Below are 23,641 nucleotides of genomic sequence, written 5' to 3'. Positions count from 1 at the left end.
CCTTCCTGTGATCCTGGTTGTGTCAGAACTCCTCAGAGTCAAGCTGCCTCTGTGATCCTGTGATTTTGTGATTCTGGGATCCTGGACTTGTTAGATCACCTGGAAGTGTGGCTTTCTCTGTGTGTTGTGGGACTGGCTGCAGAGCTTGTGCCCAAGGTCTGCTCAGAACACTAACCCAGACAGACTGGAAGGAACCAGAGTCACTAGGCTGCCAGAGTTCCTAAGTGCCTGATCCCGCTGGAGCCAGTTACTCCCAGTGTTGGGACAGATGTTGGTTCCTGCTTACCTCTGATCCTGGGTGTCCCAGCAAAAGTCTTTTTTTTTTTAAAGATAATTTATTTATTTTTTATTAGATATTTTCTTTATTTACATGTAAATTTCTCCATTCCTAGTTTCCCCTCCAAAAAACAAACAAACAAAAACAAACCCCTGTTGCCTCCCCCCTCCCCATGCCTGCCACCCCACCTCTCCCACTTATTGGCCCTGGCATTCCCCTACACTGGGGCACAGAACTTTCACAGGGCCGAGCTCTTCTCCTCCTGTTGATGATCAAATCCAGCAAAAGTCTTAAGCACACACTTTGTAGAAGACTGACATCCAAGTGACCAAAGCAGTTAATCAGTCATCAGAGAAATTTCAAATTAAAACCATGATGTATTACTTCTCTACACATTCCAAAACTTTTTAAAAAAAACTTTCAATTGGAGAAAAATAATACTGGCAAAGATGTGTAGCTCTTAGGAGTCTCAGAAGTTGCTGGTAAATGTATAAACAATCACTCAGAAAAATATAAAGATGAGCATTGCACCTTGTGATGCAATCCTCTTCTGAGTGTATATCCAAGGTAAGTACACACACATGCTCACCACAAGAAGCACACAACAAGGTTCACAGAGACATTTGGATGTCCAGAACCTGGAAACCCAAATGTCTATCAGTGTGTGAAAACATAAATATGTATATGTTTCTACAATAAAATGGAATAGATACCTGATTCATGTAACAGCACAGATGAATCTCAAAGGTGCTTTGAACTGTGTATCCAAATCCCCCCCAAAAATATAATTTCATATATAAAGAATACAAAAACAAAAACAAAAAACTGGATAGTTTTCGTAAACACAGGAGTCAGGTTTGGCAGCAAATGTCTTTTCCCATTAAGCCATCTCTCTAGTCCATATAACAACTGTCCTTTCCTTTTTGTGGGAGAAGGAGATAGATGTTCCAAAGACTGATTGAACCAAGGGCCTCACAAATGCTAGGCAACTCTTTTACCACTGAGCTATAGCCATGGCCCTCTATCTATGGAAGGTGTTAAAACTGATCTATGCTACTAGAAGTTAGGGTGGCAGCTACCTTCAGGGACATCATAGCTATTAGAGGGAATACACTGCTATGTCTGAAGAATCCAAAGTTCTGCTTCTGGATCAGATGAAGCAGTACTGAGCTGTGCAAGTAGGCATATTATATATAGTACATATGTATAATTTACTTCAAAAATATAAATATTTTAAGAAGCAAAAGACCACATATGCATAAAATACTAACCAGAAATGTTGGCAAAATGCATGTAATTAAAAGATATGGAGATGAGACTTCAGAAAAAGGAATGGAGGACACACACACACACACACACACACACACACACACACAAAGGCATTCTTTTTGTGGTCCAGATGCCTAAACATGGAAATCAGCACACATTGGACAGCTACAAATTAGGGTGGGCCCCTAGCCAATGAAATGAGGGAGAGGCAAGCCTAGCCTAAAGATTTGTGGTCACAGCATAAAAGTGTTTATAGAGATCCATACACCATATACATCTTAAAAGTGAAAAACTATCAACCAAGCCAACAAATTGTTATATATGCTCTGCCTGCCTAGCTTCACACACACACACACACACACACACACACACACACACACACACTTCTTAAGGATCAACAATGCTAGGCTCAATTTAGAATCATTGCATCATCCCAGGTCTCTATCCCAACACAGCTAAGTCTCACACTGAAAGGAGAAAAAAATCACAGTTGCATATGTGGACATGTTAGGACTTTTAAACTCCCAACCATACTCCATAACTGTTCCTTGGACCTTGAGCATATACCCACACAATCATTCTTTCAGAGGGTGTACCTATACCTGAGCAAAAGGCCCGCACAGGCTCTGGAGGCAGGCCACAGTCCTTGGGTAAGGAGTTGCAGAGGCAAGAGTACTATAATAGTGGTTTGAATAGCACACAGGTTCTGCATAGCTCATAGTGGGTACGTCCCATCAGCCCACGTACTCCTTGCTCTACTAGAATAACACAGCCAAGGAAGGCCAGCAGGAGACTAGTTAAGGGCCTTCATTTCCAAGTTTAAGGGCAGTACTAGAGACAACAAGACTGTCTTGTTCTCCAACTGGACCACATGAAGTCAACTCGAACTGACACTTGCTATGCTGGTCCACTTTCTGTTATTGTAACAAAATACCAGACAAAATCAACTTAAAGAGAAGACAGATTGGGTTAGGAATAGAGATCATCATGCCTGAGGCCTCTGCATTATAAAAGGGAAAATACAAAAGGAGAAAATCTTTATTTAGTTCACGGTTCCAGAATGTGTAGTCTCTTGGCTCTGTAGTATTGAGCCTGTGGTAGCAAAATGACTGATGACAGAAGTACAGAAGGGAAAAAATGGAATTTCAAGGTGGAAGAGCAAGACAAAGAGCATGAGGATTCCAATATAGACATTGGTTCCATCAAGGACATGCCCCAGTGACCAAAGCCCAAACTTTGAAATGTTCTACCACTTCCCCAGAGTGTCATAGGCTGGAAGCCAATCATTTAACAACTGGCCCTGTGTACACTACCAAAATATAGGGCATACCTGTCTTTTAGCAAGAGAGTTCTCATATACACATCCAATCCCATGGTTTCTAACAGACTGAATCTTGCGAGAAGAGAAAACAAATCATGAAGTTGAAATATAAGCACTGTTGGATCTCCAAGGACGTTTTTTTCTCCCAAAGTTCAAAAGTCATGCTGTTTCCACACTACAGCACACCGTCACCCCTCCTCCAGCTTCCCAGAGAAAGGGTAAGCTGAGCAGAACTGAAATACACTGTTGAAAGACTAGAGTCGGAGAAGGAAAATTGACACCAAATACAGGGCAGTTTCAGGGAAGAAGTCTGGACCTTAAGCAAAACACATCACTGAGACAAAGCTTGCTCTAAAGAGGTAACCATCGTCGATGAATGCTGGGGGCTCCGTTCCCACCCCAAACCACAAAATGAGAGCCTTCGACACATTTAAGCAATCTCCACCCAAATTCCACACCAATTACATGGGGGGGGGGTCTGAGCCCACGGCCCTCCCCTCCACCACTGCTGAAAATACTATATTAATCAGAGGACAGCATAAAGCCACAGTGCTTCGTCTGTTGGGAGACAATCTAGGCGAGCAGCCTGGCACCAGCCACACAGAAAGCCTGACCCTCCTCCAATGAGGACCCACCAAGGCTATGCTTTCCTCTAATTGCCAGGGTGTCTGGCTCAGAGCCTGAGCAGTTATGTAGAGAACCATTGCCTGGTCCTAGCACAGATATGTGAGGCTGGTGCTGCGACAGTGGTGTCCGCTGGAAACTAGCTGCCTGAAGCTGTTGCCCCACTGTACCTGGATTACTAAGGATAGAGTTTTCTCTGTATCCCCCTAAGCCCCCATTCGCGGCAGCATCATGACACTCGCACACACAGCTGCAGAGTACATGCTCTCTGATGCCCTGCTGCCTGACCGCAGGGGCTCTCGGCTCAAAGGACTGCGCCTGGAACTGCCCCTAGATAAGATGGTCAAGTTCGTTACTGTGGGCTTTCCCTTGCTGCTGATGTCTCTGGCTTTCGCCCAGGAGTTCTCATCAGGTAAGCCTCCGACAAACAGTAAGAGACCTAACTTCATTTTATCCTAGCTCCTGTCTTAAGATTTTCTGGCTTTGGGCTGGAGGGGCAGATAATGCATAAGTATGGGGCACAAAACAGTTACAAAAGTCAATTTGGAAATCTTACAATAAAAAAATAATATTCTTAATTAATTTCTTCTGAGAGGCTTCATCCAGCAGCCGATGAAAATAGATGCAGAGAGAGACCCACAGCCAAACATTAGGTGGTGCTCAAGGAATGAAGGGAAAGATTGAGGGAGCCAGAGGGGTCAAAAAAAGCCAAGATGACATACAGAGTCAAGTAACCTGGGCCGGTAGGGAAATCACAGAGACTAAATCACCAACCAAGGGGCATGCAGGGGCTGGACCTAGCCTCCCTATACATTTGTAACAGATGTGCAGCTTGGTCTTCATTTAGGTCCCCTAACAATTGAGGGAGGGGGCTGTCTCAGACTTTGTTTCCTGCTTTTGGACCCCCTACCTCTATCTGGGCCTCCTTGTCTGGCCTCAGTGAGAGATGATATGCTTAGTCCTGCTGGGACTTGATGTGCCAGGGTGGGTTGGTACCTATGGGACTCTGCCTCTTCTCAGAGGAGAGGGATAATAGTGGGGGAGGGGCGCATGAGAGTGAAACTGGGAGAGGAGAGAGGGAGGTTGCAATCAGGATGTAAAGTGAATTAATTTACTTATTAAAATAAAGAATAACTGCAAAAAAAGTAATTGCAGAAGGAGAGCAGACGAAGCAAGGGGAGGATGGGGAGGATGAAGGAAAGAACATGTTCAACATGCAATATATGTTTAAAATAACAATTAGCTGTCACTTTAGTACATTTTATGTCAAAATAATAATAAAAATAATAAAACTATTATTTTTGGCTTCTACAGATAGAGGTTGGAACTCTGTAATCTCTTCAGAACTTGAAATCCTTTCCTCTTAGCCCACTATGAACAAACCTTTTTCCCTGCACTCTCTTCCCACCTCTTGCAGAGTTCATACAACCTTGTTCAGAGGTGCTCAACAAACCCCTGCTTCTTCTCCATGACCCTAGACATAAACATACGCATGCACGTGTTTGCAATGCTGTAAGCACTGGGTTAACTCAGAACACCTGTTCCCTCTATGGCAGTCCCCGGACCCCTAGTTTTATTTTCTGTCTGTGCCCATTAGCTTAAAGCATTTCCTGATAAAGTGTCCCACCTCTCTCTTTGCTGCTTCACGTAAAGAGTAGCAACAGGGTTGGCTCCCAGCTCTGCCACTGTCTGATTAGAAACAGGAAAGCTGGAGCCTCTCATCCAAGCCCATTTGCCTTCCCATGCAGAAATCCAGTCATTAGTCCTCTGTGTTTTACAAAATAAAAGAGCCATCTTTCAATCTGGGTATGGTGCACACATCTGTAACCCCAGCATTCTGGAACCTGAGGCAGAAGGATGACAAGTTTGAAGTCAGCCTGAGCCATATAGTAAGACTGTCTCAAAGCAAAACCAGGCTGACAAGAAGCCTCATTAGGTAAAGGCGCCTGCTGCCAAGCCTGACAACCTGAGTTCAGCCCCAGTGCACACGTGGTAGATCTACAGAGCTGGTAGGAGGAGAGAAGCAGTTTCCACAAGGTCATCCTCTGACCTCTATGAGTGTGCCAGGACGCATGCACACACATGACAAACACATATGGTCATTTCAAAAACATTTCTAAAGGTTGTCATCTCTCTTGAGTGGATCCGTCACTATCAAAGCCTTTTGGTGGCAAACTGCTGAGTTCAAGGAGTCTCTGATAGCTTCCTGTACAGGAGTCTCAAGGAACCTTGAGAGAAAGGCCCATCAGACCTAAAAGACCAAGTCAGAACACTGGTAGCATGGGCCAAACTGTGTGTCCTACTTCATTATGATTTGTCCTACCGTGACACAGAGTACAGGGCCCAGAAAGCTGAGGCTCAGGAAGAAGATGAGGCCTGCCCTCCACAGAAAGCTACCAACTTATAAGGATGTCCCCTCGTCTAGAAAACTCTTGAATGACTGACTTCCATCCCTCTGATGCACCTAAAGCTGCCTCAAAGCCCTACTCCTTTTGCAGGGTCTCCGATCAGCTGCTTCTCTCCCAGCAACTTCAGTGTCAGGCAGGCTGCATATGTGGACAGCTCATGCTGGGACTCACTGGCTCACCACAAGCAGGATGAGGCTGGCCAGTACAAGGTGAAATCTCTCTGGCCTCACAAGGTAAAGCAGACAGAGGTCCTTGCAGACTGGCTTCCAGGCTTGGGAGTTGGGGGTAAACTGAACCACCATACTCTCTCACTCAGCACTCCACCCTTGCCCACTACACCCCCTTCCACCTCACTCCGCCCTTCCCCATTCCTTTCGGCAGCTGACTCTCCTATTCCAGGGGTCCTTCAAATGCCTGCTGGTCTCTGGTGGACACATTAGTCTGCAGTTGAAAGTTGCCTACTTTCGTCTGATTGGAAGTTGTGTGCCCATGGGTGAGGTTTTTTGACAAACAGATTTAGGTGAAAGGGACCCCTCTGGTGTACTTCCTTGTAAAGAAACTCAGGTATCAGTATCTAGGTCTAGCTCAGTATTGTCTGTTATCGCTGAGAAGAGTCATTCAGTCCTTAATTTAAGGGGAATGCAGCTGGTATCAAGCCTGACTGCTAGCCCTCAGCAAACTCAGCCACAGGTCCCATCATTAAGGACTCATTCACCTGGCTTCATCCCTCAAGCCCTCGGGCTAGTTCTCCTCCCGGCAGTGGATGTGAGCATAGAGTTTAATATGGTTTAGTCTCTCCGGAAACAAGCCTTCAAGCCTTCCATTAGAAACAGGAAAGGATGGTTGATTGAACACTGTACATTATAAAACGTCTGCAGGTCGGCTTGTCACACGGGCTGTTCAGTGTCCCCAGACCTCCTTATACTCTTCCCTTTTGGTTTCACCCATATCCCTAGTTCCTGAGTCTTTCTGGTTCTGAGTTGTGAAGTTTGTTGGTTCTTGCCTAGACTGCCACCTTCCCCCACACCAGTGTCTTGTGTCAAGCAGCTGATGCCGAGCTTTCAAACATCTGCTGCTCTTGGCTCCTCTTCACCTGCTCACTTTGTCCTTAGAGTATGTCTTCGTTCTTTCTTGTCATCCTAGAGAGCAAAACCAGAGACTTGAAGGAGAAAGTACAGGAAGGCTCTGTCACTGGCAGGTCTGCCAAGATAGGGACAAGTCCACAGATTCTGGACTTGATTTATGTTAAGAAAGGTCAAAACACCTGACTATCAGTGCCACCAGAAAGTTCTCTGAACCCAGATTCTTTGGCCCCTCCTCGCTCCCAGGCACACATTGTAGAAGTGAAGGGTTTATTTTCAGGGATGTTAATTCTTCTCCTCCCCCCAACCCCCAGGGTCTGCATAATGTTTTTGGTTTTGGTTTTTTTTTTTTTTTAATTAGATATTTTCTTTATTTACATTTCAAATGATATCCCCTTTCCGGGTTTCCCCTCTAAATAAAACCCCTGCTCCTTCCCCCACACACACACACCCCTCTCCCCGCTCACCAACCCTCCCTCTCCAGCTTCTGGGCCTTGGCATTCCCCTACACTGGGGCATAGAGCCCTGACAGGACCAATGGTCTCCTCTCCCATTGATGACTGATTAGGCCATCCTCTGCTACATATGCAGCTGGAGCCATGAGTCCCACCATATGTACTCTTTGGTTGGCGGTTTAGTCCCTGGGAGCTCTGAGGGTACTAGTTAGTTCATATTATTGTTCGTCCTAAGGGGCTGCAAACCCTTCAGCTCCTCTGGGTTCTTTCTCTAGCTCCTTCATTGGGGACCCTGTGCTCAGTCCAATGGATGGTTGTGAGCCTCTACTTCTGTATTAGTCAGATTAGTTCTTGAATAAGAGTAAAATGCTTGTAATTTTACATGAGGCCCTATTCCAGTCTTTCTTTTCTGCAGGTCAGAAAACACAGCAGAGGCAGATAGAAAGACAGACAGACAGACAGACACACACACACACACACACACACACACACACACAAAGCCTTCCATCTTTTCCTCTAAACTTGCCACTACAAAGACAAAGCAGTTTGGAAGAAGCCGTGGGCTGAGGAGCCATTAGGACAACAAGCATCTAAACCTCCCATCCTGGCTTCAGATCTTTACTCTTCCACCTGCTGAGTGTGTGATGCTGTGCAGATACTTGACCTGGCCCTGCTGCAGCTTTCCTCGCTGTAAAAATAGACACAGTGGTGGCATCCCACCAATAGCATCCTTGTGAAAAGCAAATGAAATAATGCATAGTAACTGCCTAGCAACAAATGCAGATTTGAAAATTCTTCACAAGTAGAGACTGTACTATGAATAAAAAGACGGGCCTTCCTCTGTTGGATGCCTAAGTATAATAAGGAAACTTAGAGAAGAGTCCTATACACTCTCCCAGGGCCACAGTAACAAAGGGTAGCCTAAAACAGCAGAAGTACAAGGTGTCAGCAGGTTGGCTCTGAGAGCTGTCTGCGTAGGGAGTGGTAGGAAGTGGTAGGGAGTCTTTACAAACACCAGAGTAGCTGAGAAGATAAGAGCTACACATTCCTAAAGTTCCATTGCATTGTCTGCATACCTGAAATGACCCCAAGGAATTCCAAGAGTATCTGATAGTGTCATTTGACATCACTGAGGATCCAGAGACCACAGAACACCAGCATAGGACAGGACACACAGAATAAATAAAGTTCTCTCTCCCCTAGGATGTCGGGGCCACTGTTGATCATAATCTCGGACTAGATACTCAGTCTGCAGTGTTGGGGCAGTGAAGGCAGAGATCCACCCTACCAGACACTTTTCACCCTCTATCCCTCTTTTGCTTTCATTCTTTCTCTTCTGCTTGGAACCCCAGACAAATCATAGGTCAGAAAACCCATAGACCTGGGTAACACAGAGATATAATGTCCCTTCTCTACCAGTTTCACTGTATTATTCCACATGGACAGAGAGCTTTGGGTGGTCAACAATATACACTCTATTCCTTCTAAAGGAGGATATTAGAGCAGTTAAACCCCCCACTTAGCTGTCATTCAAGCCCCAGCACCCTGGGCTCCCTCCTCAGCCTTCTCTTTCTTGCAGGCTCTCCCCTACTCTCTACTGGCCCTGGCTGTAGCCATGTATCTGCCAGTGCTGCTGTGGCAATATGCAGCTGTGCCCGCCCTCAGTTCAGACCTGCTGTTCATCATCAGTGAGCTGGACAAGTCATACAACCGTTCCATCCGCCTGGTGCAGCACATGCTGAAGATCCGGCAGAAGAGCTCTGACCCCCACGTCTTCTGGGATGAGCTAGAGAAGTGAGTTACCCCCTCTGGCTTCTTCTAAAGGACTTTGTGGAGCATTAAGTTGATACCCATGCATAATCCTATTCATATTTTCTCTATGCCATACTTCTGAAGAGACCAAAGTACTCAGTTCTTCCCTGCATTCTTGGAGGGGAGGAGATGAACTTTCTCATGGTTGTAGAAAGAAGAGGATCTGTCTCTAGTTGACAGACCCTGAACCACAGGGATTAATAGCTCTAAAATATTACTTTGAATACTATTCACTTGCTCAGAAACCTCAGTTAATTCCACTCATGCTTAGCAGAACAAAAAAGAAAGGAAGGAAGGAAGGAAGGAAGGAAGGAAGGAAGGAAGAAAGAAAGAAAGAAAGAAAGAAAGAAAAAGAAAATGTTCTCAAATATCTGTCCAAAGCCTCAAGCACAACGTCAACTACTTCTCAAATTTCTAGTTACACCTTGAGTATTCCTTATCTCCAAATTGCCCAGTGCTCCAAAACCAACTGTAAAAAAAAGTATTAAAGTCATTTAAGTATTCCGATCTAAATCTGAAACACTCCAAGGCCCCTGGGATTTGAAATGTGGGATACTTAACCTAGTCTACTCAACAGAAAACTTCTCCTTTGCCTAAATAGTCTCCCCCTTATCCCTGAGCAAATCTTTAATGAAATTAGTCATTCATCTATCTAAATACCAGGCACACTGTGATAAGTACATCAGATACACCTCTCTCTCTCTCTTTCTCTCTCTCTCTCTCTCTCTCTCTCTCTCTCTCTCTCTCTCTCACACACACACACACACACACACACACACACACACACACACACACACACATTTCTGTTCAGGACAAGGGACAAAGGCCACAAGGCTGTACCTAACAGTATTGGGTTAACATTCTATTGAAGGAAAACAAACAACTAGCAAACAAATAAACAAAATCCACTAACATGTTTTAATAGATGACAAGCAGTATGAAGGAAGCAAAAGTAACAGAGGGGAAGGGAGCTAAGAGATAAAGATGGTGTAGTATTAAATGGGTCTGGCATGGGCAGCAGGTACCAGTGAGAGGGGAGTTGAGCTAAGATTTGTGATCATCTATGCATGCTGTGTCCCCTTTTAAAAGTTCCTCTCTGCCACTTTGGAGTCCAGATTTAAGCCAGTATGATGGAGATATCATGGTTTCTGAACCCTCTAATTTACACTGTTACTCCATCTCCTAATAGTCACAACTACTATGGCTATGTGCATTTAGCAATAAGTATTAATTTTATTGAGTATGGTATATCCTCAAAGCAAAGACAGGCTTATCTGTACCTTGCCAGCATGGCTCTGAACAATGAGTTGTTTACATATTAATCTGTATGAAGTGAATGAGCGGGCCTTAAAATCACACTTAGAATACAGAACTCCATTGTTTACATTATCAATCATAAGCTTATTGCTTTGCAAGTCCTACTTCAGCTTTGGACTTCATTTAACCTTGCTGGGCAGAGACTCTTTGGGATTGTGACCATTCATAATTTATTGATCATCTATGGGTTTAAGACACTGCATTCAATGTTTGGAGAGCTGAGGGGTACTCACATCTCCTCTGGTAGAAGAACTGTGGTTGTGATTACAGAAAGAATATAGATTTTCTCCAAAACTAAGAATATCATGTTTGGAGCTAGAGAAATGGATCGGCAGTTAAAAGCACTGGCTGTTCTTGCAGAGGACTGGATGAAATTCTTAAACTCACATGGCTGCCCACAACATCTGTAACTCAAGTCCCAGGGGTTACAGTGGCTTCGGTAGGCACTGTATGCATATAGTGTGCAGACATACATACAGATTAACCATCCATACACACAAAATCAAAATAAAGGTTAAAAAAAAAAACTAACGTGCTAGATACACAGACTTGCTAGTCTTCCAAGTGACTTTTGGGGTATGGTTCTACATGGTCCTCCCTAACAATGCCTTCTTTTTCCAGGGCCCGGAAGGAACGGTACTTTGAATTCCCCTTGCTAGAGCGGTACCTGGCATGCAAGCAGCGCTCTCATTGGCTAGTGGCCACCTACCTCCTGAGGAACGCCCTCTTACTCCTCTTTACCTCAGCCACTTACCTGTACCTTGGCCACTTCCATTTAGATGTCTTCTTTCAAGAAGAATTCAGCTGCTCCATCAAGGCAGGGCTGCTACATGATGAGACCCATGTGCCAGAGCTGATCACATGCAGGCTGACATCCCTGTCTGTATTCCAGATTGTGAGTGTCTCCAGTGCAGCAATATACACCGTACTGGTCCCAGTGATAATATACAACCTCACACGGCTATGTCGGTGGGACAAACGACTCCTATCCATCTATGAGATGCTCCCAGCTTTTGATCTCCTCAGTAGAAAGATGCTAGGGTGCCCCATCAACGACCTCAATGTGATCCTTCTTTTCCTCCGAGCTAATATCTCTGAGCTCATCTCTTTTAGCTGGCTGAGTGTCTTATGTGTGTTGAAGGATACAACCACCCAGAAACACAACATTGACACAGTGGTTGATTTTATGACCTTATTGGCTGGCTTAGAACCCTCAAAACCTAAACATCTCACCCAACATACGTATGATGAACACCCATAGTTTAAAAAGAGAAACATAGATAAGTTTTATAGAAAATAACTCTCCTTCTTCACAAGTTATGCAGAGTAAAAGACAGAAGAATAATAATGACACCCACATAGAATTGTTAAGATTGGATTCAGCTAAAATATCCTGTATTTTTAAAAAGATAAAAATCAATGCATGAAAATCCAGTGTGAAGTCTGGAAGTAAGGAGTCAAAGAACTGAAAAGTTCAGTCTAGAGCATTCGGAGGACAGTAATGCTAAATGAACAAGTTAAAGTGAAGTGCAGACATTGAACACAGAAAGATTCTAAAGGAGGGAAATTCTCACAAGGCCCACCCACTCTAAAAGTCATGCTTGCCTCCCCACCATGTAGAGCAACTTAGTAAGATTAATAAGGATATGAACCCCTGAAACACTTTGATTTGGCCTGCCCACCTTGCTTTCTGGACATTTTCAGCTTTGCCTGCCAATGAGACAAGAAATAATGATGGCTTTAACTTGTAATCTGCTCTTGGGACCTAAGGACAGAGGCAAGGCCATAAGTTGAATCTCTGTGAGTCCAATATGCTTTTTTATTATATAAACTGAGGATTCTTTTCCATAAGGGCTCAGATTATGGACTATGAACACCTTCTAAAGTCTTAATGAGACTAGGTGTATTCTTAATAATCCAAAGGATACTACACCTTCACTGACAGCCAACCAGTGAAGGCTAATGGGTTAAGAGGCTTGCTGTCAAGCCTGATGACCTGATTTCAATGCCTGGGACCCAAATGATGAAAGGAGAGAACTGATTCTCCAGGTTAGCCTCTGATTTCCACATACAAAAAAAGTAAACAAATAAGTGTTAAGCAAGATAAACATGAAAGTCACATCAATCCACTCTGTACATTCTCCATTCACTACTTCCTCCTTGCGTCTAATTGTCAAAGCTTTGCTTTGATTCAAAAGACAGTGCTTTACCCCCGGTACCCTGGTGACTCGTAATAAATATTTTTTACACTGTATATTATATATTTCTTGAATTTTTTTACACAAGCCATTTAGATCCCTCTTCACACAGATAGTAGAAGAGCCACGTTGCTTCTGACAAATTCATGTAAATTTACATAGGGCAAGCCAAGAGCTTATAGATGCTCACAGATGACATTAAGGTATCATGTCACTAATAAAAGTCCAATTATTCAGTGAGTACAGAAGTGTTTTTATGATCTATACACTGCCCACTACTTCAGTCTCTCCTCTTGCTTTCTCGTTAGGTGAAAGATGGACATGAGCAAGGGAGCGAGGAGAAAAGAGTCCTAGAAGATAGCCCAAGCCCTGTTCCTATTTGTACACCTTAACAGACTGCTTTAAAGCTCTGTCCCAGCTTTGGATTTTAAAAATTAATAGAACGGCTGTACCACTGATGTATCTTTGTAGCTGTATTTCCTGACTACCAAAATATGTCTTTGCAGTTAGAAGCTACAGATAAGTAGTTCCTGCTATATCAAAAACAAAGACACCAGGACACTTCGCCCAACATGTACACTAGCAAAGGATCTCTGTCCTCAAAAGATCTCAGTTTTGTTATAATAACATTTACATTGTGGTTCTGATAACGCATGACCTCTGCCATCACGTCCTCCTCCTTCACCTTCACCTTTGCCCAGCTCTCCAAACCAGCCCTATCATGGATCTTTCTAGAGGATCATGGGAAGAAATACCATAAAAAGGAAATCTGATCCACCATGATTTGGGAGAAAACCAAGTTCCATTACTACACAAAGATACTACTCACCTCTTAACTTCATCAAATCCACAACATAGAACTCTCTGGACTACTGTCTACATACACTCACCCTCAGATAGCCCACTTCAATCTCTCTTTGGAGCGCTTGCTTTGCACTGATAAATAAACTCCTGGTTAAACTCGGTCTCTAGACTTAATGCTTCCATTCCACTGGACAAGGAACTACAGTACAACTCCATAACACCTGCACACAACTTTCACTGTAATCAGCTACTTGTAGCGCCCATACTTCTCAGGATGCTGAGTATTTGGACACACAGTCTCTGCTTCCAGGGTGCCCATCTCTGTCCTTTACTGTACCAACAACTATTACCACTTTGGGGTGCCCAGAAATAGTTCCTTCACAAATTCTTCCTATTTGTCTCCCTCCTTTCCTAGAGGGTTGTTGCTATACCAAGAAAAACCTACCACAGAAATAAATTTTATATTACATCATTTTGCCAATGTATTGTTTTCCTTTCTGAATTAAGTTTTCTAACAGTTGTGTCCTAGGCACTAATCTTCATAAATTAGTAAAAGAACAAGTTGGTCAGGAGCATCACAAATTTTGGAACTCACATACTTGTTTACAAACTTGACCACAAAGATGCGTGTTACATGACCTGACCAAGACAATTAAACAACATAGAAATAATTGTGTCAAAGATAATATGGTTACAGCTGAAACAGTTACAAAACAGTTAAATTCTGCTTACAGAACTGAGGTGGTAACATTGGGGAGTAAAGGTAGGCAGGTTCCTGGGACTCGATGGCCAGCTAGTCTAGCCAAAATGGCTCAAAACTCAGGGACAAAAAAAGAAAAAAAAAAACCAGTCTCAAAAACTAAGTTGGAAAAGCAACTGAAGACGACATTTGGAAACTCTTCATATGCACCTACCCATGTGAAGGCACGCACCCTCACACTCAGATGCATACACATATTCCACATACACAACAAAAAAGTAAAGTAAAGTAAAAACAATGCTTACAAAAAGTCATAACTTTTAAAGATAACAAAAAGAAACATTGTATGCAGTATTGTCTAACTTCTGTGAAAATATCAAAACACATTTTAAAATATTAACAGTAGTTCATCTTAGTGGTTTGAGGGTGGGGGGAGTTATTATTATGTGGTTGTTGTTGTTGTTGTTGTTTGGTCTGTTTTTGTTTTTTCGAACCTTTGTTATGTGTCTACATGGACAACGGGTGGGTACACGTGCGAGTACAAGTGCCCATGTCAGGTCCCCTAGAGCTGGAATTACAGATGTGGTTTCTAGTAACTGAACTTGGGGCCTCTGTTACTCATTCATTCATCCATCCATCCATCCATTCATTCATTCATCCATCCATCCATTCATTTTGGAGTGCTAGAAGTCAAACCCAGAGCTTTTCACCTACTATATAAGTGCTTTGCCACTGTTAGACCATAGCCCATGGACTTAAAAAAAATTCCCCAGTCTGAACATGGTTGCCTGTGCCTATAGTCCCAGAATTTGGGAGGTAGAAACAGGAGAATCAGGAGTTCATGGTCATCTTCCCCTACACAGAGAGTTTGGCGCTGATAAGAACCCAGTCTTTCAAAGCCAACAAATAAATATTACCTTCTTCTTTGTAAAATTTGCAAGAAAAGTGCCTTAATTCTAAAAGAAAAAGTCTCAAATGAAAAAAGAAATAATAAACATGTTTGGGAATATTCCACTGAAGTCTACTGTCCAAAACAGCTTACAGACTAAAGTAGAGGCTGGGACCTTCCTCCTCATAGACACAACACACGAAGAAGGTGATAGATCTCAGTCTATGAGAACAAAACACAGCTAAACCGAAAATCAGGCAGTTATTAAGAATAAAGTCAATTTCGATTACTATGAATGCTTTCAGATTCCAAGCTAGGATTCCAGTACATATTTTCAAAGACAGTGTCAGAATTCTAAATAAATCTACAGGAGCACCTTAGGTACATTTGTGAAGGCAAATGGTAACCTGGAGTTATATCATTAAGACCCAAACAAGTTTAAAAAAAAAAAAAGCAGCTTGTTACATGGGCAGTCATAGAAGAGCATCACAAGCTTTTTTTCTAGGTTGTATTTTGTCAAGACTGCAATGGTTTCTACATTTTAAAGAGATTAAATACCTGGATCGCTTACTGAATTCTAGGTTGTCTATTACTATTAGGCTTTTCTCTAGTAATTCAGTGAACATGTTAATTATGTAACATCCTTCTTAACTTTCATGTACAACGTAAACATCTAGATTTTGAGAATTTAACAATAATTATCTTTGTATGAGTACACTAGCTTGGAAATCCCACCCATCTCATTACTTACTTTGAGTGCGAGAAAATAAACAACAACAAAAAAAAATGTGAACAAGAGGCTCAGTGAATTGGTTTGACACTACTGAAAAAAAATATAAGCCTGCTTTCCAGTCTACGGCAATCTTGCACCTTAAAGATTTGTCTGTCCCTCACATAACCTTAGTTATAAAGATTAAACTACAAAAATTGGGAGTATAGCCAAGGAATGGTGGCACACGTCTTTGATCCCACACTTGGGAGGCAGAGGCAGGATGACCTCTTTGAGTTGGAGGTCACGCAGTCTACGGGGCAAATTCCAGGATAGCCCAGGCTACACAGAGAAACCCTGCCTCGAAAAACCCAAATCAATCAATCAATCTAAAAGAATAATAGGAAGTATGTGCACTTGAAACACTCTTTGGTTTCATTTCAAAACCACTGACTGGCGACCTTGTGCTACCTACCATTTTTTATTAAAACTGTTTGCTAACTAGAAGCCAAGCTTTGTGGCAATCAAGGTCTTGTTTTACTATCCCCGGAGTTCACAGCCTAAGAAACACTTGTGCGATTAGCACGTACGGGAACCTGAGCTCCCGCATCAGTATTTAAGTCTGCTGAAAACCCAGGAAGGCCTGCTCAGGGCAACCAGGGGAAGCAGACGCGGACGCGGACGCGCACGCCCCTGAGGGCACCCGCCGGAGCGCGCCGAGACCCGGGCGTTTGCGAAAGGACTTTGCGCTCTTCCCTACTTCCCAGGCTGACAGCCGGGTAGGACCGGTTCTTTCCGGCTCCAGCTCCCCCCGCAGCCCTGAGCCACACCCGTCCTCCCACCCCACCGCCAGGGCCGAACCACCGCAACTTCCAAGCCCGGAAGTTACACGTGTCCGTGCTTTTGCGCAACTTCCGGGGGGTCTTCCTTTGGGAAAGCGACTCGGAAGTGCAGAGGATCGCCATCTGTTTCTAACTTCGCTCCATCCCCCCCTCCGCGGCCCGAAACTCCAGAGCAGGGGTCCGATCATGAGCGTGCTGAGCGGCCTGGCCTCCGAGCCGCGCACCCCGCTGTCCGGCAAGGCCAGGATGAAAAGGCTCCCGAAGAAGAGCCAGAACGAGAAGTACCGGCTGAAGTACCTGCGGCTGCGCAGAGCCGCTAAGGCCACGGTGTTTGTGAGTCTGGGTTTGGCCGCTCCCTTCCTTGGGACTGTCTTCCCCACCTCAACTCTCTCTGAGAAAGTCCAGCGTTAGTTGCCTCGCTCCGGTTATTAGTCCCATATCCTTGCATAAGTTATTCCTCTAGTCCTGCCTACACCTCTGTAAATGAGGGCTGAAAAGTGCTCCGCCAGCAAACTTCAGTCATTACCTTTTTGCTACGTTTCTTTTCTGAGAGGAGCTAAGTAGTAAAAGTGTCTTTTAAGGCGAGCACACTGAAGTGAAGCCCAGAGGGATGACTCGCCCTAACTCCACCTTGGAAACCCTGATTTCAGTTTATTATTTACTCTACACAGCCTATTGCCTAAGTACGCCCAGCCCTAAGGCCATGGCTGACGCTTTCTTAAACAGGCGCCTGAATCTTTCAGAACTGCCCCTGTTGTAGCTCCTTTTGACGAGGCTTCTAGGTGTTTTTCTGCCTTCCCTCCACCCAAAACTGAAAATGGGACTCACATGAGGAAGCAGGCTACCTCCTGCTGCCGAGGTGTATGACACTTCCTGCTTTAATTGGATTTGATGGATGAAATTCTTTATCAGCCAATAAAAATTAGGGTCTAATAAATCTGATAATAGCCTAATAACTAGACGATTCTAGCTTAACCAGAGCCACCTGAGTGCTTGGTAATAGGTATATGTCCAGATACCCTCACATCTGAACCAGGAGTTTAACACTTCTTTCTATTGAGTCATCAGTAAAGAATGATGATACTTGGGTATATGCAAATAAATGATATTCATCCTTTTCTCTCTTTCTTTAAGGAATTGTTCTGTAAGACACAATGGGTCAGATTGTCTTTGCGAGGTCAAGGCTCTGGGCATGGATAGTCCTTAGAATTCTGTAGTGGAGAACAAAAAAGAATTTTGTAGGGGTCTAAATGAAGTCCAGGTATATCCTTTCTCTGCCAAAGGCCACACTAATTGAAGTGGCCACGCCCCTTGATTTGCCCAAAGACTGTAAGTCCTGGTGTACCATATTGTTCTGGCATGAACATTAAGAGTGTCCCTCTTCATCCAGAGGTGTCCCTGCAACTACCTTGCCTGTAATAGAACCCACTTTGTCCTACAGTTTTTTTTTTTAAAAGAAGTTTCTTTCTTTTTATTATTATTACTGTATGTGTGCACATGTAGAAGTTGTTGGGTAACTGTCATTCATTCTTCTCCTTCCACTATGGGTTCTGGGGCTCAAATTCAAGTTGTGATGCTTGCATAGCAGGTGCCTTTCCCTGCTGAGCTGGCTGCGCAGGCAGGCATGTTACAGGCGCTGTATTAACAGCGCGTGCAGAGTAGAATGGCACTTCCCTTTTACGCCGCAGAACAGAGAGTTCTTTCAGTGTGAGATACAGATCTTGTCACAAGAAAATGATTTTTAAATTCATTTTATGTGATTATGGTCCCTTTTATTTTTCCTTCTTTAAAGGAAAATGCTTCTATCTGTGATGAAATTGCTCGTCTTGAGGAAAAATTTCTTAAAGCAAAAGAAGAAAGAAGGTGAGCCAGCTTCATTTTGCTGTTGCTGTTGTCTTTATAGTTGTCATCATTATTCCTGGTGCTGGTGATGAATGTAGATTGATATTATTATGGTAACTGATTTTTTTTTTTCTCCTCTGGATTCGTGCACATTGCAAAGCCCCTTGATCACTTGAGGCAGTACAGAGGGACTCTGAACCTTTGTGGTATTTCCCACCCAAATAACGTCCCAGTTATGAAAACCGAGGGATTAAAAACCACTGTTTCTCATTCTACAAATATTTGGTTTGTTCTTTCCTATGCAAACTACAGTGGGAATATAGATACCTCTGATATTCATAGGAATATTCTTCAGACACCTCAGGCCTTCCACCCTAAAGATAGAAGATCTCTGCAGGTACAAGAGAAGCTCCAGCCATTATCTTGATTTCTTCAAGTATTGATTATCTTGCAAGGCTTCATTGCCTCAGTCTGCAACAAGAACCTTATTTTTCGAGTATGATAGATAATCTTTTTTTTTGTTTTGTTTTGTTTTTTGTTTTTGTTTTTTCGAGACTGGGTCTCTCTGTATAGCCCCGGCTGTCCTGGAACTCACTCTGTAGACCAGGCTGGCCTCGAACTCAGAAATCCACCTGCCTCTGCCACCCAAGTGCTGGGATAAAAGTCGTGCGCCACCACTACCCAGCGATAGATAATCTTTGTACGTTAGTCTGTAATTCCCACTACTTAAGTAAACCATTGAATTGAGAGAAAGACAGAACTTCATGCCTGTCCGCCCATCCCTTTCCAACCTCAGATACTTGCTGAAGAAGCTCCTCCAGATTCATGCTCTAACTGAAGGGGAACCCCAGGCTGCCGCTCCTTCTCACAGCAGCTCCAGTTTGCCCCTGGCTTACGGCAGCGTCGCCAGCTCTTCAGGAACTATCCAGGGAGCCGGGCCCAGCACTGGGGCTGAGGAGCCATTTGCGAAGAAATCCAAGAAGGAGAAGAAGGAAAAGGGCAAAGAGAACAGCAAACTGGAAGGTATTTTAAGAAGACAGCGTACACAGCAGTGGCCTCGGTGGCTCTACTGATAGCCAAGGCCTGGTAGAACTAACTGATTCCGACTGAGTAACAAGTGGCCACTTGTGTTTCATAGCATTCCCTAGGATCCCTTGAGAAGCAAGTGCCTTACTGGAGCTGCTTTGGAGGGACTCTGATGAGATGTGGCAGATGAGGACAGTCCTGTGCCCCTGCTCTCTGGACTGCATTCACTGCGGTCTTTGCTAGGGGCGGGGAAATGGGCACAGCAGCCTTCTGAACACACTGCTAGCTCAGGAATTATTTTTTTAAGCATCATATTAAACTGATTTGTAGGCAAGTTAGATAGTTGGGCTTTGGGAGAAAGGCCCAGACCGTTTTGTTGAATATAGATGGTACCTCACCGACAGCCAGTGGTTCGACTTAGTGATTCCCTTCTCACCTTTACAATGTTATAAAAGCACTCAGTAAAAATTGGACTTTCGGTTTTGTTCTTTTCCTTAGGACAGTGATACACAGTGTAATATTAGTAATATTAACTAATGGCATGAAGCCACAGCTCCTAGACAGACCCACATTCGTGGGGACACTTGACACTCTGCAGTGTACTCTGTTGCCATTATGTTTGTTAAGTTAGGTATATCACATGCATACCATATTTTCGACTTACCTTGGGCTTGTGGTATAAAATCCCATCATAAAGAGCATCCGTATCAATCAAGATTGGCTTTCTGCCTTTACCATTCATGTGTAAATTTCCCCTCCCCTTGGCACTGGAAAGGACCTAAGTGGGTGACAGCAGATTTTCGTTTCAGCTCTGAAGAAAACATCCAAGAAAAAGAAAATGGAGGGAGGTGCTCGCAAGCTGGTTCGGCCCATTGCCCTGGATCCCTCAGGACAGCCTGTGTTCCCCATCGGACTAGGGGGTCTGACAGTTTATAGCCTGGGGGAGGTAAGTGAGACCAGCAGAAGGCCAGGATGAGAACCTTGAGAGTGGAGTTGAGCCTTCCCTGTTCCCAGTGGCAGCATCCCCCTTGTTGATCCATACCAACCCCAGAAAATCTCTAGTCCCTACCAAACCAGGTCAGTTTTCTCTGCTCACAGCCAACACCTTCTGTGTTTGATGTGTCACTCTTTGTCAGCCCCAAAGTGACTCTAAAGGCTACCTACCATAGTAAGCTGGGCTCTAAAGCCTTAAGTAACCTCAGTTCCAGATTGAAGAATCTTTTCTAGATCATCACCAACCGACCTGGCTTCCATGATGAGAATGCCATCTATCCTGTGGGCTACTGCAGTACCCGAGTGTATGCCAGCATGAAGTGCCCAGACCAGAAGTGTCTGTATACCTGTCAGATCAAGGACGGCGGTGTGCAGCCTCAGGTACTCACTGTGTTATGATTATTTTCCTTTCTTTGATCTGCTTTTGTTTGTTTGTTTGTTTGTTTGTTTTTTCCTTGCTGTTTTGAGAACCTCCTTGATTCTTGGCTTTTTGGCTATGTTGCTAATTCTGACACACTTTAAGATACTCTAGTCACCATTTATACAACACAAAGATGCAGAAAAACTGGCTAGCCTATCACACCTGTACCTTGTTGCATGTTTGAGCAAGGGTCCAAATCTGTGTTTAATTCTCTGGGTGTTGTCTTCTCCTTAAACCATAGTATTTCTGTAACACATATGGAACTGTGAGGCTTAGGTTATGTGCAAGCTCATACAGGGAAGATTACTTGGTATATTGTTGCTTCACCTTAAGATACAAGGATCCTCAGGCAAAAACAGCAATTTCAGACTTGTTTGGCTCACTTTCTGATAAAGCTACCAATCAAGAAATCTGAGCTAGAAGCAGGGTAAGGACCCTTGTGTAGAATGAGGCCCTATACCTGCCTGTGTGGCATAGTGCATCGCTGTTGGAGCTCTGGCAGGTGGAGCTGGTGACCAACATCATCTCAGCCACACAGCAGTGCTCCACAGAAAGTATGCTGATAGGAAACTTAGCATTCTCCAGTATACCCCTAAAAAACTAAGTGGGCAGTGGTAGTGCACGCCTTTAATCCCAGCACTTGGGAGGCAGAGGCAGGTGGATTTCTGAGTTTGAGGTCAGCCTGGTCTACAGAGTGAGTTCCAGGAGAGCCAGAGCTATACAGAGAAATTCTGTCTCGAAACCCCCCAAAATAAAATAATAAATAAAATAATATAATAATAAATAATAATAATAATATTAATAATAATAATAAATAATGTTCTTAGGTCACCAAACAAGATTCTATTCCTAAGCATTAATGTGATTTGTGATAAAAATTCAGCTTGAATTTCTCCCTACATAGAGTAACTTTAGTTTATTAATATCCACTATTGGCAGAGACAAAGAAAAACAAATAGATTGCTATTTGTAAATTGGTAGAGTGTCCTTTGGCCTAGAGTCTTTCTAAGTACTCTTGTGTTTCCCAGAGAAATAGAGGCCAACATAGAACAATGTATCTCATTTCTTTAAAGTCCCGTTTGTATTTGGACTTAGGGCTGTAAGCGGAAAGACAGATATGAGCAAGTTCAGTGCTGACCACTGGCCAAAAGTCAGACGAGATGTAGAGAAGCAGACGTCCTGGGATTTCCTGTCTCCTTGCATTTGGCGTTTGCAGCATGATAAGGAGCACCTGTGCCCCGTGTCCTGGCATGTTGTGCTGCAGCTTCAGCTCCAGAGACTGGGATATTTATAGGATCCGCCTGATTCTACTCCTCCTCCCTTGCAAATTGCCCTAATTGCTCCTCTGTCGCTTCAGTTTGAAATTGTTCCTGAAGATGACCCCCAGAATACCATCGTAGGCTCCTCTGCCGATGCCTGTTATGAAGAACTGCTCAGAGCCATCAGTGCCACAACGTAAGTTGGCCACCAGCTTGAGGACACTCTAAAGGATCACCATTGGTACAGTTGAGACCTTTTTTCTCAGGGCCTGGAGATCTGCTTTATAGAAACCTAAGTAAACTATATCCTTCAGACTCCTTAGTAGCTAGCCTCCCGGTATCCCAGTATAATAGGAATGCTTAAAGGTAACATCTGTTCATGCCCCCATTCCAATCTTAAAACTGTCTTCATCTCCTAAGCTTGCTCTCTCTCTCTCTCTTGCATAGGGGGAAATTGATGCCTAACCCACTTTCATGTGGTGCCGACTTCTTTGGGTTTTCCCATCCAACCATCCACAGCCTGATTCAGAGCTGTCCAGAAGCTCAAAACTGTGTCAAGTAAGTGTGAGCAAGCCTTTCTCATTGATAGGCACTCACTTGCCAGCTAACCAGTGCCCAAAACTGGCAGTTACTGCTTTGTTGGCGTGTGCATTTCTGTGTCAAAGGTGTGCTTGCTTCTTAAGCAGTAGGTTGCAACATTGACCCACTTACCCATCTAGACAGGTAAGCAGGAGCCAGTCATCTACTGGTCAATTGCTCCTTACCCAGAATGCTTGAGATGAGAAGTGCTTCAGATGTGGTTTACTGGTTATGAGTTTCTAAATACTTTATATGGTGGCCCAGGCATTGTGGTGCATACCTTAAATTTCCCACTCAGGAGCCACAGGCAGGTGGATCTCTGAATTCAGGGCCAGCCTGGTCTTCAGATAAGAGTTACAAGAAATCCAGATGTACATATTACACATAAACCTTGGACATAGTTTTTATACAGTATTTTTTATGTATTTTCATTTTAACTGTGACTATCCTGTGAGGTGTAGAGTTTCGCATCTATGGCTTTTTTAGTTGCTAAGAAAGTTTTAGAGTGTTTTGAATTTTCAAGTTAAGGCTGCTCACCTTACACCATTTTCTGTGTGTACTGTGGAACATTTGTCTGTCTCCAGAGGCTTGCCTGTTCAAGTTTGTTTGGGTTGTTTTTCTTAGCTGATGTTTCTTGTGTATATAGCAGAGAAGACCTAATTAAAAAAATAATGTGATCCCCTTGATAGAAAGGGTTATTATGGACTAACAAACATCTGTCAAGAATGATGCCCTTTGGTCCACAGTTACCAGTGGGTGAAATTTGATGCGTGCAAACCCAGGAAGGGGCAGCTCTCTCAGGAACTGCCAGAGA

At 43.7% G+C, this 23,641-nt stretch overlaps 2 protein-coding genes across 2 annotated transcripts in view; both read left to right on the top strand.

Moving 5' to 3' along the window:
- The first annotated feature begins 3,553 nt into the window (after positions 1–3,553).
- Positions 3,554–12,819, top strand: Panx3 (pannexin 3). The gene is made up of 4 exons (XM_031344482.1): positions 3,554–3,903; positions 5,990–6,132; positions 9,016–9,230; positions 11,187–12,819. Exons 1-4 carry the CDS (start codon positions 3,723–3,725, stop codon positions 11,824–11,826), a joined length of 1,179 nt encoding a protein of 392 aa, XP_031200342.1. The 5' UTR covers positions 3,554–3,722; the 3' UTR covers positions 11,827–12,819.
- Positions 12,820–16,679: 3,860 nt separating this feature from the next.
- The window catches only part of Tbrg1 (transforming growth factor beta regulator 1), a 7,772-nt gene continuing 810 nt past the window's right edge, over positions 16,680–23,641 (top strand). Inside the window, exons 1-8 of the mRNA XM_031344418.1 lie at positions 16,680–17,040; positions 18,500–18,570; positions 19,346–19,572; positions 20,385–20,521; positions 20,803–20,949; positions 22,347–22,444; positions 22,696–22,806; positions 23,574–23,637. Of these exons, the coding sequence (XP_031200278.1) occupies positions 16,894–17,040; positions 18,500–18,570; positions 19,346–19,572; positions 20,385–20,521; positions 20,803–20,949; positions 22,347–22,444; positions 22,696–22,806; positions 23,574–23,637 (1,002 nt within the window). The 5' untranslated portion in view covers positions 16,680–16,893. The remainder of the gene's footprint in view (positions 17,041–18,499; positions 18,571–19,345; positions 19,573–20,384; positions 20,522–20,802; positions 20,950–22,346; positions 22,445–22,695; positions 22,807–23,573; positions 23,638–23,641) is intronic.

The sequence above is a fragment of the Mastomys coucha genome, unplaced genomic scaffold (genome assembly GCF_008632895.1).
Source record: "Mastomys coucha isolate ucsf_1 unplaced genomic scaffold, UCSF_Mcou_1 pScaffold23, whole genome shotgun sequence".
NCBI lineage: Eukaryota > Metazoa > Chordata > Mammalia > Rodentia > Muridae > Mastomys > Mastomys coucha.
This window is presented reverse-complemented; position numbering and strand designations above follow the sequence as displayed.